The following is a 16,372-nucleotide window of genomic DNA, read 5'->3' on the forward strand; positions in this document are numbered from 1 at the left end:
CTTGGTTATCAATGGATTAATGATATTTGATTTTTCACGTCTGGGTGTTGTCCACAACAATTCAATTGACTGATTGCATTACTTTATAAACAAGATCAAGCATCATAGATCGTCCAGATAAGGGATCAAACTTAACCCTACCAATATCTAAACTTATTGTTTGGTCCACAGGGGTACTGATCAACCGATATATTAACATACTGGTGATCATTGCAACGTATATACCGCAGTCATCAAAGTTTGTTTGTTGGTCGCATTTCATATATTTGACTTGAACATGTTTTAACTGGTTACCAAATACTGATTCACATTTCAATAATCTCAGAATCAATTCTCGTACCAATTTGGTGTTACTTTCATTACTTTCAGCTACCATTGAATCATATACCAACAATTCACCAGAAAGTATATCCAACACTGTTAGTGCCCAATGATCCCCCACGTTGATTTCTTCCAAATCTATACCTTCATAGTCATCGATGAAGTTTATCGGTAAGAATATAAACTTTGCTTGTTTTATTTCTGGAGGTAACATCGACGCCAAATCATCAACATCCGGATAATGCAAGAAAAGTTGAACTAGCGAAGGATACAACAATTGTATTTGTTTCAAAGCTTGTGAATCGTCTTGAAGGAATGAATAATTAAGTAATTCATATGCAAACAGAATGTTGTTATCATTAAGCCATTCTCCTGGAAGATATAACTCCAAATCACTAAGATACATGGCAATCAGATGATATTGAAATAATTTTCGATCTACATTTTTCTGTTCCTTCACCTTATCAGAAACGGTAGTCTTATTCAAGGCAATAATCTTGGAGTATAACTCCTTTATCTTGATTCTTGAACTATAAGGATTGTACTGAGACCGAGGAGGTATAGAAGATGATGACGATGTATCCATTTGTTCTTGTCTTCTCAATCGTTTATTCCTAGCAGCGTTTGCTTTCTTTTGAAGTTTCTGCTCACGTTTATCATGTTTTGATAGTTTCTTTCGTTTAGGTTCTGTCTCTATATCTTGTTCACTGTCATTAGATTCTTGATCTGGTTCTTTTGGGAAAACCTCATTCCACGGCAACAAGTTTAAGCCATTAGTTACAATTATACCTTCGTCCACAAATGGTTCCGAGTCATGGCTTATCAAAAATCCTCGATCTTCATTTCGGACTATCGGAACCATCCCATCACACTTTGGGAAGTTTCTAGCAGTTCCCAAGGGCGAAGAAGTTTCTTAGACCTTGCTTGTGTAGAATTGTATATAAGATAAAGTCTGATCATGTAATAGATTATGTAATCATTTAGAGAGATCATTAGATTCAAATACCTACAAAGACCAAATACACTGTTAACTTTTATACTACTACACTATTGTTTAAGAAGAACTTCCTCTTATCCGGGCATTAGTATGAATTTTACTCGCATACTGGCTAGAGCACTCAGACTCAATTTGAGTCACGTCAAAGGTAAAAGGCATATCACTTTGGCATCTCGGTCTAAGATTCCCTTTACTACTGGACAACCTACACATGAAACCAGGCCTCATTATCTACCCGTACCTGGTCATATAACTCCTGGTATACCAGCATTAGATTACTATGAACGAAGATTGAAGTTGGCCAAAGAATTGCCACTGAAGTCCGTGGCTGTTTTAGTAGGAAATCAGATCCAATTTGCACTGGGATCTGTGTTTTATGAATTCCAACAAGACAATGATTTATACTATATGACTGGCTGGTTAGAGCCAGAATCTGTTGCTCTTATTGAAAATACCGGTGAAGAGGTTTATTTGCATATGTTGGTTCCAAATAAAGATCCTCATGCTGAACTTTGGGAGGGCCATCGTACTGGGACTGAAGGAGCCTACGATTTTTTCAATGCTGATTACGTTGAAAATATCAATAAGCTTGATACCTATATTGCAGATATCATTGAACGTAATGACAACGTATTTTTTGATGAAACCAAATTCAAAAATGGTAAGCATCAAAAGTCCATTTTAAAGAACTTTTTTGGTACAATTAATGGGACTGAACCTTCAACTCATGCTACAATTCAACAATTGTTGAAGAAAACCAATAAGAATGTTAGAGGACTTACAAATATAATTGCAAAGTTACGTCTGGTTAAATCAGATAATGAGATCAATGTCATGCATGCAGTCGGTCAAATCTCCAGTAGAGCTATTAATAAGGCCATAGCACAAGTTGGATCCGAAACTCCATTGATGACTGAAAAATCGTTAGCCAAATATTTGGAATATCAATTCGTTAGAGGTGGCTGTGATAAGCAAGCATATATTCCAGTGGTTGCCAGTGGACCCAATTCCCTTACCATCCATTACACCAGAAATGACGATTTATTGTATCGTGATGAATTGGTGTTTGTTGATGCTGGCGGGAAATTGGGAGGTTATTGTAGTGATATCTCCAGAACATGGCCGAATTCACCTCAAGGATTTAATGAACCTCAAAGGGATGTTTATGACATCGTTTTGGCTACCAATAAAGCTTGCATTGATCTTTGTAGTGAAGATCAGAGTGTCAGTTTGAATGATATCCATGAGAAAAGTGTCACCGAGCTTTGGAAGGGGTTGTCTTCACTTCCAGGGTTTGACAACGTTAGCAAGTCAGATGTCAGTCGTCATTTATACCCTCATTATATTGGACATCATTTAGGTTTGGATTTACATGATGTTCCCTCAGTATCGAGATTCCAGAAATTAGTTACTGGGAACGTTATCACCATTGAACCAGGTTTATATATCCCCGAAAACGATAAATGGCCCAAATGGTATCATGGTATTGGGGTCAGAGTTGAAGATGACGTTGTTGTTAGCAAGACCAAATCAGGAATCTTGAATTTAACTAGTGGGTGTGTTAAAGAGGTTGAAGATATTGAAGCATTAATAAGACAAGGGAAGTGTACCACTCCTGGAATTGAAAATGAGCTTGTTTTACTTGATATTTGATATGAGAGAGCTTCCAATTACTTTTATATAAAATTCTTTCTTTTATTCTATTTACAAAAATTTTCATTTTCAAAGTGATACAATCACATTATGTACACATTTAACGGCCAATGTTCAATAATAAGTTTGGCTTGTCCAGTTCACCTGACCCTCCTCCAGGCAAGTAACTAACATTTGGAGAACTGGCTAAAGTTTGTGCAATTTCTTTAGAAGCTTCTAATCTTCTAATCATCAATAACCCGTCACCAGCTTTACTCAAGGCTTTACTGATCATATCAGCAGATTGAGCTTCACCTTCTGCTCTAATGATCAGAGCCTTCTTTTCTTGTTCAGCCTTTTCAACCAAGTACTTGGCTCTTTCAGCATCTTGTTGAGCAATTTGCTTTTGTTCAACAGCCTTAGTAAACTCCTTACCAAAAGTCATATGAGTAATACTAACATCTTCCAATTGAATGGAAAATTCATTTGCTCTAATAGCCAATTCTTGTCTAATTCTGGAGCTAACAACTTCTCTTTGGGTAATTAACTCAGCAGCATCGAATTGGGCAACAATGGATTTCAAAACTTCATTCCCAATGGCTGGTAAAACTCTTTCATCATAATCCAACCCTAAAGTTTGATAAATCTTTGGTAACTTCAATACTTCAGGACGAATCAATACTCTCAATGTCAAACTAACATTCTGTAAATCCTTTGATCCGGTTGTAGTCGAAATGGTCTTTGGCTTGGTTCTAACATCAAAAATTATTGGTCTTTGTAACCATGGAATCATAAAATGAGTACCCTCTCCAATAACATCTGGTTGAACACCTTGAAGACGATCAAAGATAACTGCTCTTTTACCACCCTCCACATCGTAAATGGCTGATTGGCCAAGGGTAAGTGCTACACCAGCAGGGATAGCAATCTTGCTTACAAATTCGGCTATGCGTTGAGACATATTAAAGTAACGTACTGAATAAAAGTAATGATTAAGTATATATTTGCCAGTCTCTTTTGAAGGGGCAAATTTTGAGACTTGACAATTGGACCAATTGCACGACTGTATTCTTACAGTCATACACTAATAAAATACACCTAAAGGTGTACCTTCAAAGTACAATATACTTCACCGATATAAAACTAAACGTATAGGTATATGTGAAGACTTATATGTCTTCTGTAGATATGACTAGTATACACAATGGGCATTGAACGGTAAAAATTTGAAGGGCCCAAGCAAGAGTCCCGCACACCAGTTTTGAACGGTATGGTATATGATGCTCCAAAGATAGTTTATAATACATCCTTATTAAAACACATAGATAGATTATTAAAAAACAAAGCACCGGATATATTCTTTCTATCTTCTTCATTCAATCAAGTAGACCAAACTCCAGGCAGCACCTGCAGCTACAGAGCCTATTAGAACCATTTGGATTCCTTCTCCCACTTTTTTATTTAATCCACAATGATCACCTAATGAAATGGCTGTCTTGACATATCCAAAGATGAACAAGGTAATCAACATGACAATTACAGAAATGAGTAAACCTGTTTTCACCACATCAGTAAAGAAATATGGCAATAATGGAATAAATCCACCAATAAAATATGATAATCCAATAGTTAATGCGCTGGTGATTTCTCTACCTTCGGCAGGTTCTTCTAAACCCTTTCCAAATCTAATGATAAAATCAATCAATTTTTTAGGATGAGAATCCAAATCTCTTAAAAAGTATTGAATTGTTTGTTCACTAGCTCCAATATCAAACAAAATATCAGCAGCTTCTTCATTTATAGTTTCTGGTTTCAGAAAGAATTCCATTTTTTCCTTTTTAACTTCAGATTTATAATAATCCAATTCTGATTTAGCCGCCAAATAGCCACCTAACCCCATTGAAATGGCACCTGAAACTAATTCAGCCATGCCACCAGTTATAACCAACTTGGAAGATCCTAAACTTGATAATCCAGCGGTCAATGCAAAAGGGACAGTCAATCCATCACTTAAACCAATGATAATATCAGACATGACTCTTGGATCGAATCTTTGGAAAAACCCACCGAAATTAGAATCTGAATCACTGGCTAATTTCAGATCTTCATAAGAGCCACCATTCAATTTATTGCTACCATTGAGTTGAGATTCAAGGAGGTTTGAAGAATTGTTAACTTCAATTTCGGTCGCTGTTGAACCATATGGGAGGGGTAGGCTGCCATCAGTGTTAACGCCAGAGCCTTCACCAGTTAATAACCGGGTAGACGCATTGTCGCTATTATTATCTGTGTCATCGGATTTAAATAGTTTAGCAACACTCTTATAAGCAAGAACAACTGACATTATTATAATATAATTATTCGGATATTATTATTCGGATATTTTTATTAGGATATTATTATTAGCGTTTAATTGTATGTATACATTAAGCAACTTAGATACTTTGCAAATGGCCTAAATCCTTTAAAAATGCACAGTTGTTGATATTCCGACGATAAATAGCTTCAATTATTATAGCAGAAAATTTACAACTTGTTTTTATAACTGACAGCTTTCCAACTGACTTTCTCCTTATATAACCTACAGAGTATGCCTGTCTAGATTTATACAATACCTAAACATGGCATCGCACGCTGACGCAAGCATTTCTCCATAGTGAAAAATAGCACAAAGACTGCAAATGGTTGTAATCGATGTAAAAGTTTTGCGTGCCCACGACTCACTGAAGTGAAGCGTAGCCAATCGCAGCCCTCGAGTTAGTCATCATCATTTGTCAAAAGACTCTGATCCAGACATTTCCTACGGTAACGATTACATATATTAGTGCATGGGTGGTGCATACAATCCAGACTAATTTAGTTAGCTGCAATTAAGACAGCTACCTAAAACTACAAATATATTGCCATAGGTACTAACTTCAAGTATTACTATTGTAAATTATATACTTAGCTTCAACTAGCCACGATAGAGCAGCTTGTATCATTTGCTGGGTTCTTCCTTATATCAAACTTATACCCCATTCGGGTCTCATGACCTCCAGGCTATTCAAGTGTTAATACAACCCTGACATTCTTGTCACATGATTCACCTACTCCTGATTATAGACTCCCAGTAAGTATAATATATTGTTCCTATAATGCATACAACAAATATCAATTTTTCCATTTTGGGTCCAGGTACGATAAGATATGTACATATGTACATAATAAACTACACTAATAATGATAATTAATACAATAGGATATATTAATGATAAGGGTACATAGTTATGATACAAAGGAAGAAGCAAATGGGAATGTACTGATTATTTTCACCCATTAAGAAGTATATTTGGCAACAAAATCAGCATGGAACTTATTCCATCTCTTAATCCATTCATCACCTGGGGGTAAGAATGTAGTTCTAACATGATAAGTATCAGGTTTCTGACCAAACCCACTACCAGGAACACAACAAATACCAGTATTCTCTAATAATTCAATACAATACACTTCATCAATAATTGCACCGGTTTTCTCTGCTTCTTCAAATAACTTTGGGTACTTTTCCTTTGTGAATTTCAATGATGGGAATAAGTACATGGCTCCCATTGGTTTGTTACACTCAATGTCCTCCATCTCCAAGAAACTTTTGTACAATTGAGTTGCGCGATGCATCAAATCCTTATGAATACCTTGGGTTTCCTTGTGGTACAATTCATAAGATGGATCACCCTTTTTAGGAGGGTTGATCATTAATTCCATTAAAACTTGACCCAGAACAACTGAACAAAGGTTGATCAGAGCTAATTTGAAAATGACGTCTTGAACTTCAGGTTTGAACCCAACAAGTTCCATATAACCACCACGTTGACCACATTCTCCAGAAACACCTTTAGATGTGGAATGCAAAGAAGCCAATTGAACCTTATCATATTTACCAGGGAAATCACGTTGCAATTCCTTTAATACCTTACGTACACTAATGAATTCTCCCTTAAACACATTTTCTTGATACACTTCATCTGCAATAACTACTATACCATTTTCAGCAGCAATCTTACAGATTTCAACAATGTCTTCACGAGCCAAAATAGCACCAGTAGGGTTACCTGGATTAATCACCACAAGAGCTTTGATATCAAAATCGGCATTTTCTTTAATTAATTGTCTGATTTCAGCGGGATCAGTGGACCAATGGTTACTTTCGTCCAAAAAGTATCCAATAGGACGAGCATTGTTTAAAGTGATTGTAGCTGTGTACAATGGATACTGAGGGATAGGAATCAAGTAGGACAGCTTTGGAGAATTGGAGAATAATTGCAACAAATATTGAACAGCAGCAGAAGCACCACTGGTTAAAAAGATATCCTTTGGATTTGCAGGAAATTCAAGACCATCTCTTTCTTCGATGAATTTAGCTACAGATTTTCTAATATGAATGGCACCTTGAGAATGAGAATAAGCACCAAGAGACCCCACATTGGAATGTAAAGTCTTTGCTCTTTCCACAACATCAGCAGGGAAATCAGAAGGTGGGTTATGTAAAAGCGTTGGATATTGTAAAAGACAAAGGACTTGTCTATACCAAGTCAATGGTTTTTGATCCAATTGTTGTGGGTTACCGATGTTAGCCAGAATAATACGATCAAATGGTAAATTGTGATCGTCACTATTTTCCAACATTTCTTTCAACTCATCGGCTCTAATGGGGATTTTACCTCTAACAGCATACTTGGCATCGATAGCCTTTGGGTTGACATCGGAAATACTTAGTTGGGAGGCAGGGAAAGAAACAAATCTCATAGCAGCTGGTGCTTGTCTGCAAAGTAGAGCCATTCTATTGATGGAAGATCTCAAGATAGTTGGGGATCTGCATGCTCTAATCATGGTATTCTAATTCTATAGACAACAAGGGAGGTGTGTGGGAGCTTATATAGTGGAATCGATGAAAGGGAGTTTGAATATATATCTTAATGGAAGCAATAACTATCAATAAATACCCAAATAATTTGACCTATGTCGGAAGACGGGGAGTAATTTGAACGTTTTATTGTAACACAAAGGAATGAAAACGTCAATGTACTATTATCGATTAACACAAGAAGTTAAAAATGTGGGGTGTTTATGAGGCTAAAGAAGCTTCCGATATTATATGCTAATGAAGTTTAAAATGACTTTTAGACTCACAAAAGAGGGGAGATACATACAATTTATATCAGCTTATACTTTATCTCTACAGGAAATAACGCTCGCACTACTTATCGGTTAATGCGACCCAATCAGTTGAGCAAAAAACAAATAGCTACGATAAGAGAATGATTTTGTAAGGACATACTAAAATTGATCTAGCGCAATAAAAATACTGTTGTTATGTAATAATTGTTCTTAGTGTTACACTTCATGCTCAATTATTGCTATTAGGAAAGTCAACTTTCTCTTTAATTTACACATGTTATTCTACCGAACCCTTTCAATAGTTATTGGATTTATAAGTCCGTTAGTTCACCATACACTAGCATTTCTCCGGGGTTGATCATTAGGAATAGTATATTTGCCTTATGAAAGGGAAAGAAATATGGATGTTAATGTCCGAAGTATTTCACTATTGTTAATAGTCTGATGTGTGCGATAACAAAACGCCCACTGATCTGGGGGTAACCCCAGGAACGATGGACATTAAACCCCGATGTGAATGTTAACAAAATTTACTCATATGAGGGAAGCGGTGATGTTCATATAAAGTACAAGAATATTTTCATTGAAATGGATATCCTTCATTTTCTAATGATGTCCATTTCTTTTTAAGTTACTTTGAATAATTTGTGAGCTAATAATATTTTTGTGGGGTTATATGATAAAGTAGCAAGAATCATTCGTTGACTTTTTTACATCTAGTTGGTATTGGCACTACCATGTTCTTCTCTCTCCTCAATCTAGATGTTTAAGGCGATAGACTTCTTGTGTAAGGAGCGAATAAAGCCTTCGAACCTTCTTCGTTTTCCATTTTACGGGGTAAGGCCACATTTTTTCAAGCGGAGTAAAGTTGAACCGAATGACTTTTGAATAGGAGAGTATCCATCGCAGGCTCATAATCACCAGCTTATGAGAGAACATATCGACTTAGCCTTTGCCATGACAGCATGATCAATCCAGCAGATAGATATCTTAAGGAGTCGCAAGTTTTATAGTCACACTACATTTTGACCCTTTTGAGCCCTTAAAATCTCTCCACCTTGTCATAACTTAGCAATTGTATTCCTACCGTATTAAACACACGACTTATAACTACTCCATCTCTTTGATGATGCCTAGCTAATTCCGCCCCAACTCAAGCACCCCTCCATCAGGAGTAAACTTTGCACCAAAACATTCGAGTGTACACCTACAATCTTCACTTACATACATACACATGTGCACGGTCATGTCATGTATTCTACATCTACTTGTACTCCTAAATCTAGCCTTGTAGAAGATACGAATAATACCACTAAGTCCATCTCATTTTGCAAGGGCATTGTCTTTTCAAGACCATAAATTGTTTTATTAGTAAAAGGGCTTTACTTATCTAACACAATAAGGGCTTAGCCTCAACAAAATCCCGACGAGTTTCATTCAACCTCCTTTTAGGGGGAACCTTTGCAGGAGTAGTAACATACGCTAGCTTTTTAATCTCATGTTGCTCATATCCGGAACACCGTATTTTTCCGTGTATGTGTGTGTTTGTTAAACGACGCTCTTGATGTTGGGATCAAGCCCACCACTATAGATGATTTTATTTTTCACCTGTTTATTGCTTTGATGGCCTTATATCATTTCTTCACTCTTTTTTTTTTGAATACCCACATCTTATAAGCTCTTAATGCTGTAGCCATGCTTCTCCATTCGCCTCGTTTACCATCTTCGGAGCCATCCACTTCCAATAATAGCGATACAGCACTATCATTGAAGCCAATCTCAACATCCCCCTGCTACCATGGGATCAAATCTCAATCAGTTTCAGGAACTTCGTCTCCACATGATCCCATCCCAAGAAGATACAGCTTGGCTATTGAACCCTCTTCTAGCCACTCAAAACACCCCAACACACCATTTTCAGCATGGTTGGTGGATAGTCTGACTGGTGGGGGATTATCCAAACAAAATTCAGTTTCAGATTTGACTGAAATTGATAAGGTCCTAGAAACGGCCCAAGATTCTTCTGGGTCTCCGTTGTCGCCCATCAACCCTATTGAAAAGAGACTGTCTATTGATTCTTTCTCATCAAACGACAATGCCTTGTGTACTTCCAGAAGAAGAAGTAGCGTTGATGGCTGGTCCCAATCAACTGCTGGTGCTCCTCCTCATGTTCACAGTAAGCACCATAGGTGTAATTCTACGGCCATCAAATTTAATACCCCAAAGTATTGTTAAGGCAATATAACCCTGAATTTATTTGTTTTTTCTGCATTCACCAGGCTTTCATATTATTATTACCTTTATTACGGCTTTATTTTCTTTTTATGTTCTTTTAGTTCTCTGATACTTTCCCTGGCGTATTTCGTTTTATATTAATATACAAATCATTTATATAACTAGCTTTAACCTGTTCCGAAGTATAAGCTATCTATGAACCTGTTTCTAAAGTTCCAGTCTGTATCTTTGAGACCCTCTTCATTATGCTGGCATTCTCCATTGGACAATTTACCTATGATTACCTGGTTCAAATTGGGGAACACGTTCGTTATACGTTTCAATCCAATTTCTGTTGATAAATAAGTGATAATAGTGATGTTTTCTTGATGAAAATTATGATCTATTAACACTTGAATAGCCATAATCAATTGAGCCCCACTTATGATCTGACTATCGAAAAGGAAAATTTGTTGGTTCATGGACCTATCATATGATGGTAATGAATCACAATGTAATTGCGGTTCTCCTGTACTGGTATCACTTTGAATCAATAGCTTACCAATGGGGACATCATTCAATGTCTTCTTGATGGCATTCATAAAACAATCTCCACTACGGATAATACTCACAGCAATCAACTCCTGTTCGAAACCAACACCTTTGGCATGGTACCCTTGAGGAGTAATAACTTGTTTCTCTGAATAGTTCCGAGGTCCAAGCTTATTTAAACCCATTTCTAATAATAATATTCCCATCTTATCAAAATGGAATATAAAATCACTCCGTTCAGTTTCCAGACTAAGCAATTGAGAATGCAAACCTTTGAGATAGTTTGTGTTTGGTAAAGTTGTTACATGACTGGTATCCAATCCATATTGCTTCCCTAATTGGTGTAACCGCTGTAAATGAATTGCACTTTTCAATGCTAATTTCTTTTGAACGTGTTGAATCATCAAATTGATACCTATTTCATTCAGTGAGCCTCTTGGGATAACCAAATCAGCATTCATCATAGTAGGCTTAACATATCTAACCAGATTAGGTTTGACAAACAGTTCCCATTGCTTTAGACAACCAGATAAATCCCGTCCACGATATAAAATGTCTCTTGTCAATCTACGAGCTAAACAAACATCCAAATCTGTATCCACAAACACTTTTAGATCCATCATATTCAAAAGCCTTTCATCATACAATGCATAGATCCCTTCAATAATAATCACATTGGCTCCATAGATGGTTTCGACTTTGTCAGTACGATTATGTGCAGCAAACGAATATATGGGGATATCGACTTTTTCACCTCGTTTCAAGGCATTCAAGTGTTCCACCAAGATATCTAAATCCAATGATTGGGGAGTATCAAAGTCATATTCATTATTGAAAGCCTTCGCTGATTCTTCCTTTGTAAGTGGCTTATAATAGTTATCAAATGATAAAAGAACTGTCCATGGTTGGTTCAATTCATGAATGATCTTTTGCGAGACAGACGTCTTCCCACTACCACTGTATCCTGCTACACCAATGATGTACGGCTCACTCCATGGAGGGATATATTTTTCCAGCGTGGAGGTGGTTATTGTTTCTCTGGAAGATGTATTAATCTTATTTGGGACCTTGTTAACCTCGAAGCTTGATCCATTGGGTGAGTTGAACGACACGTCCTCTTCAGGCCCAATACGACTACTGCGTCTTTTCAGCGACATATCCCAAGGTATACTACAGCAAAGGGCTGCGACCGTATAGGTATGGTATCATTTTGGTGATGATCATCTCGAATCGCACTTTTCTTCACCAAGTTGAGCCAGAACACTAAATCTCACTTGTACATCATCATCGGTCCAAGAAATGGAGTTAACCGGAACGGGCAAGAGAAGAAGACGATCATATTCTGATGACGAGGAGGATGAAGTCATTCTGACAGTTGTTGAAAGCAAGAAGAATGAGACATTGGAAGAGGTGGTGCCACCAATTGTTGCTGACAATAGTCATGAAATTCACAGTAAAGAAGCTCCCAAGAGTAAACAACCAGTAAACGATACGCTTTCATTGAATGAAGCACGATTTAAAAGCCGCGAGTCTTACCTTCAAAAACGACAGCAGGAGAAGCTTCAACAACTTCGACAAGAAATAAATGAATTGGAGAGCCAGAAACCAGCACTCACTCGACACCAACTTCAGGAACTTCAAAGGAAACAACGTATTTTTGAGGCTATAGAGTCCAAAAGAGATAAAACTTCTGAGAAGAATGAGTATTATATACCCCAGGATTATGTCTCGGAACATGGGGCTATAGACAAGAAACGGAAACGTGAATTATTGAAGCCTACTTATGCATCAGCTCCTCCTAGTGAGAATCGCCAAAGATACGACAATAAATGGGAACAGGATCAATTGGTTAAGGGGAAAGACCAACTGAATTTTGTTCCTTCAATGGATGAGATGGCCGTGGTAAATAAAGACAACTACGAGTATGTGTTTGATGAACTGCAATTCATTGATTTTGACACAGATGAAACGTTGGAGGGTGATGATAATATCAATGACGATAGTGTGCAATTGAAGTTAAATTCCATCAAAGAAACCAAAGAGTCTTTACCTGTATTCAAATATCGTACTGAATTTCTTAAAGCTGTTGAGGATAATCAAGTGGTAATAATAGTGGGTGAAACAGGTTCAGGTAAAACGACCCAATTGCCTCAATATCTTTATGAAGCAGGCTATTCCAAAGATAAAATCACCGGAAAGCCCAAAATTATTGCATGTACTCAACCGAGAAGGGTGGCAGCTATGTCTGTTGCCAAAAGAGTTGCCCAGGAAATGGATGTACCATTGGGGAAGAAAGTAGGTTATACTATAAGATTCGAGGATAATACAAACGAACAAACAATTATAAAATATATGACAGATGGTATGCTTCTTCGTGAGTTTCTAACGAATCCTGAGCTTGATAAATATAGTTGTATCATGATTGATGAGGCACATGAAAGAACATTATCAACAGAAATTATTTTAAGTTTATTAAAAGATATTATTCTACATCGAAAGGATTTGAAATTGCTTATTGCTTCTGCTACTATCAATGCTGATAAGTTTTCTACTTTCTTCAATGGTGCTCCCATATTTTCAATTCCTGGAAGACGATTCCCTGTTGATATTCATTATACAAAAAACCCAGAAGCAAATTATGTACAAGCAGCCATAACCACTATATTCCAAATCCATACAACCCAAGAACTTCCTGGAGATATACTTGTATTTTTAACTGGTCAAGATGAGATTGAACTTATGGAACTGAGTCTACAAGAGGCGATCTCCGATTTAAAACTACAGAACCAATTATTGGTTAATTCTATCTATGCTAATTTACCAGCAGAACTTCAAGCAAGAATATTTGAACCAACTCCTCCCAATTGTCGAAAGATTATTTTGGCTACTAACATTGCAGAGACTTCTATTACCATTGATGGGATCAAATTTGTAATTGATCCTGGTTATGTCAAGCAGAATGTGTATAATCCGGTTACAGGAATGGAGAGTTTGGTTGTAGTTCCTTGTTCTAGAGCTTCTGCTAACCAAAGAGCTGGTAGAGCGGGGAGATTAGGTCCAGGTAAGTGTTTTAGAATGTACACCAAATGGTCGTTCTATAATGAATTGGACTTGAATCCTGTACCAGAAATTTTACGGGTTAACTTAACTGGTGTTGTTCTCTTATTGCTTTCTTTAGGGGTCAATGATCTTCTTCATTTTGATTTCATGGACCCTCCATCCACAGATTCCATTATCAAGTCATTGGAGTTATTGTACAGTCTAGGAGCATTGAATTCTAAGGGACAATTGACTAAAACTGGAAGGATTATGGTTCTGTTCCCCCTAGATGCCATGTTTTCCAAATCGCTAATCACTAGTCTGAAATTGGGCGTGTTGCATGATACCTTGTCGATTCTCTCAATGTTAAGTGAAAGTGGTAACCTATTCTACCGTCCAAAAGATAAGCGGGAACAAGCTGACAAAACTCGGGGAGCCTTCTCTGAGGAAAGTGGGGATCACCTTACTCTATTGAATATCTACGACACATGGGTTAATAACGGTTATTCTGTTCAATGGTGTGAAGATAACTTTGTGCAATACAAGACACTCAAACGAGTTCGAGATATTCGCAACCAATTGTCTTCCTTATGCGATAAAGTGGGATTCAAGGGGTCATGCCAAAAGTGGGAAGGGAAAGCTGATAAGAATGAGGTAATTCTTAGAGCATTGGTTTCGGGATTCTTTTCCAACGTGGTACGTTTATCCAAAATGGGGGATTGCTATAGAAAGTTAAAACGTAATCAGCCATTATTCTTACACCCATCTTCATCCATGCATAATGTGAAGCCTCCACCGAAGTTGTTAATGTATCATGAATTGGTATTGACCAGTAAGGAGTTTATGAGAAACGTCACCAGGGTAAAACCTGAATGGGTGAAGGAATTTGGACTGCATTATTTTAGTAGCAAGGACTTGGAGTTTATGGAGCCTATGAGGAAGTAATATTAATAGAATCTACAAGGAATTAACAGAGTTAGAAATCATCTATGTTTTAATGACTCTGCATACAAAAGTCGTAATCAATCCATGAGGCAATATAGTTTCTATTGAAGAAGCAACAAAATATCATGAAACTGTATTATACATAAGAACAATGGTAATTCCTAATTTGTTATTAACCTTTATTTTCTTATCTGTTAAACCTGTAATATAAAGTTTCTAGGGGTTAATATCAGATTAAACTTTTCAACTTTATCTCTATAATTATTACGTCAACTTCAACGTCATAGATGTAACATGTCTCAGTCAGAAAAGGTAATTAAGCCTAATTGGGACCTTGCATATGTCTCTAATGTAATCTTATTGGCCAACATTGCATTTAGCACATTTTGCATAGAAGTTTCCTCGTCAAATGTAGGTACAGAAGCATCTTTAATGTATAGGATCATCTGGTAATTACCAATACTAGTACTGTAATTGAGATATCAGCAATTAAGTATTTTAAATTGACTTGGAAGTATCAGTGCAATAGAATGGTCGTTTTGGGAAATTCCCTTAAATCGATTTGAAACATCGGCATTCCAAGGAACTTATATTCTATGTCTTGATGTTAATTTAGCAGCCAATCAATATTGGAAACTCCTACTTTCATTGGCATTAACTTCCCATATCCCCTACCTTCAATAGTGAAGAGTTGCGATATAAAAGGCACTAAATATCTTCACTCTTCACAATCATCTCTACTTCTTTCTCAACATCAATTAACAAACAACAAACAAATAAAAATGGCTGCTCAAACTATTGCTAACAACAAGTCCGCTAACTCTTCTGCCAAGAAGAACGGTGAAAACAAGGACAACTGCTTCTACCATTACTACGGTTGTGGATGTTGTGTTATCGCTTAAACATTCTTTCACTGAGGTTTTCTTTGCGTGAGACAACGCTTAGTCTAAGTCTGTTGTATCTTGTGAATAGTCCTAGTGACTCAGATACATATTTTTCTACTTCTATCGCTATATTTTCTTACTTTTGTTTTCTATAGGATCCAATAAAACCTTTTTTGCGCAAACTATCATTGTAGAGATCAATACTAGTTGATTCAAGTGGTCAACTACGATTCTCGCTATGTAAATTAATTGGCTGGGTAGCAGTATGTACCAGGGGTATCTACAGAGCAATGATGAGATTGTATCTAACACGAAATATAATTGGTGGTAGCAACTGCTTGATGGTAACAGCAGCATAATGGTAACAGCAGCATAATGGTAACAGCAGCATAATGGTGTCACCTGTCTGATGGTCTTAGAACTAGTTCTATTTTGTTAACAGTTTCAACAGCAGTAGAAAACAGCATATGATGAATACAGCGAAATAGGCTAATCCATGAAGTCTTTTTCGCTCATAGTAATTACACTACTTAAAAGTTCCTTCGTATATTCTGGGGAAGCATCATGGTCCTGCAGCTTAGCGATAACCAGCTTAACAGACTATTGACTACTAAAAGAACTTCTTACTCGT

General features: G+C 36.9%; 8 protein-coding genes across 8 annotated transcripts; 3 read left to right on the forward strand and 5 right to left on the reverse strand.

Moving 5' to 3' along the window:
* Positions 1 to 61: 61 nt before the first annotated feature.
* ULP1 (Ulp1p) lies at positions 62 to 1,183 on the reverse strand (the record flags this gene model as incomplete). The annotated part of the gene is made up of 1 exon (XM_043191253.1): positions 62 to 1,183. One exon carries the CDS (start codon positions 1,181 to 1,183, stop codon positions 62 to 64), a length of 1,122 nt encoding a protein of 373 aa, XP_043049265.1.
* A 225-nt stretch (positions 1,184 to 1,408) lies between these two features.
* KQ657_000408 (aminopeptidase) lies at positions 1,409 to 2,971 on the forward strand (the record flags this gene model as incomplete). The annotated part of the gene is made up of 1 exon (XM_043191254.1): positions 1,409 to 2,971. One exon carries the CDS (start codon positions 1,409 to 1,411, stop codon positions 2,969 to 2,971), a length of 1,563 nt encoding a protein of 520 aa, XP_043049266.1.
* A 100-nt stretch (positions 2,972 to 3,071) lies between these two features.
* On the reverse strand, positions 3,072 to 3,911 carry PHB1 (prohibitin subunit; the record flags this gene model as incomplete). The annotated part of the gene is made up of 1 exon (XM_043191255.1): positions 3,072 to 3,911. The coding sequence occupies one exon, from the start codon at positions 3,909 to 3,911 to the stop codon at positions 3,072 to 3,074; it is 840 nt and encodes a 279-aa protein (XP_043049267.1).
* A 411-nt stretch (positions 3,912 to 4,322) lies between these two features.
* Positions 4,323 to 5,294, reverse strand: CCC1 (Ccc1p; the record flags this gene model as incomplete). The annotated part of the gene is made up of 1 exon (XM_043191256.1): positions 4,323 to 5,294. One exon carries the CDS (start codon positions 5,292 to 5,294, stop codon positions 4,323 to 4,325), a length of 972 nt encoding a protein of 323 aa, XP_043049268.1.
* Positions 5,295 to 6,268: 974 nt separating this feature from the next.
* Positions 6,269 to 7,819, reverse strand: ALT1 (alanine transaminase; the record flags this gene model as incomplete). Its single annotated transcript, XM_043191257.1, has 1 exon — positions 6,269 to 7,819. The coding sequence occupies one exon, from the start codon at positions 7,817 to 7,819 to the stop codon at positions 6,269 to 6,271; it is 1,551 nt and encodes a 516-aa protein (XP_043049269.1).
* Positions 7,820 to 10,029: 2,210 nt separating this feature from the next.
* Positions 10,030 to 10,342, forward strand: KQ657_000412 (uncharacterized protein; the record flags this gene model as incomplete). The annotated part of the gene is made up of 2 exons (XM_043191258.1): positions 10,030 to 10,036; positions 10,086 to 10,342. 2 exons carry the CDS (start codon positions 10,030 to 10,032, stop codon positions 10,340 to 10,342), a joined length of 264 nt encoding a protein of 87 aa, XP_043049270.1.
* A 167-nt stretch (positions 10,343 to 10,509) lies between these two features.
* URK1 (uridine kinase) lies at positions 10,510 to 12,030 on the reverse strand (the record flags this gene model as incomplete). The annotated part of the gene is made up of 1 exon (XM_043191259.1): positions 10,510 to 12,030. One exon carries the CDS (start codon positions 12,028 to 12,030, stop codon positions 10,510 to 10,512), a length of 1,521 nt encoding a protein of 506 aa, XP_043049271.1.
* A 142-nt stretch (positions 12,031 to 12,172) lies between these two features.
* On the forward strand, positions 12,173 to 14,857 carry KQ657_000414 (DEAH-box RNA-dependent ATPase; the record flags this gene model as incomplete). The annotated part of the gene is made up of 1 exon (XM_043191260.1): positions 12,173 to 14,857. One exon carries the CDS (start codon positions 12,173 to 12,175, stop codon positions 14,855 to 14,857), a length of 2,685 nt encoding a protein of 894 aa, XP_043049272.1.
* Positions 14,858 to 16,372: the final 1,515 nt, after the last annotated feature.

The sequence above is a fragment of the Scheffersomyces spartinae genome (assembly GCF_019049425.1).
Source record: "Scheffersomyces spartinae strain ARV_011 chromosome Unknown scaffold_10, whole genome shotgun sequence".
Lineage (NCBI taxonomy): Eukaryota > Fungi > Ascomycota > Pichiomycetes > Serinales > Debaryomycetaceae > Lizanozyma > Lizanozyma spartinae.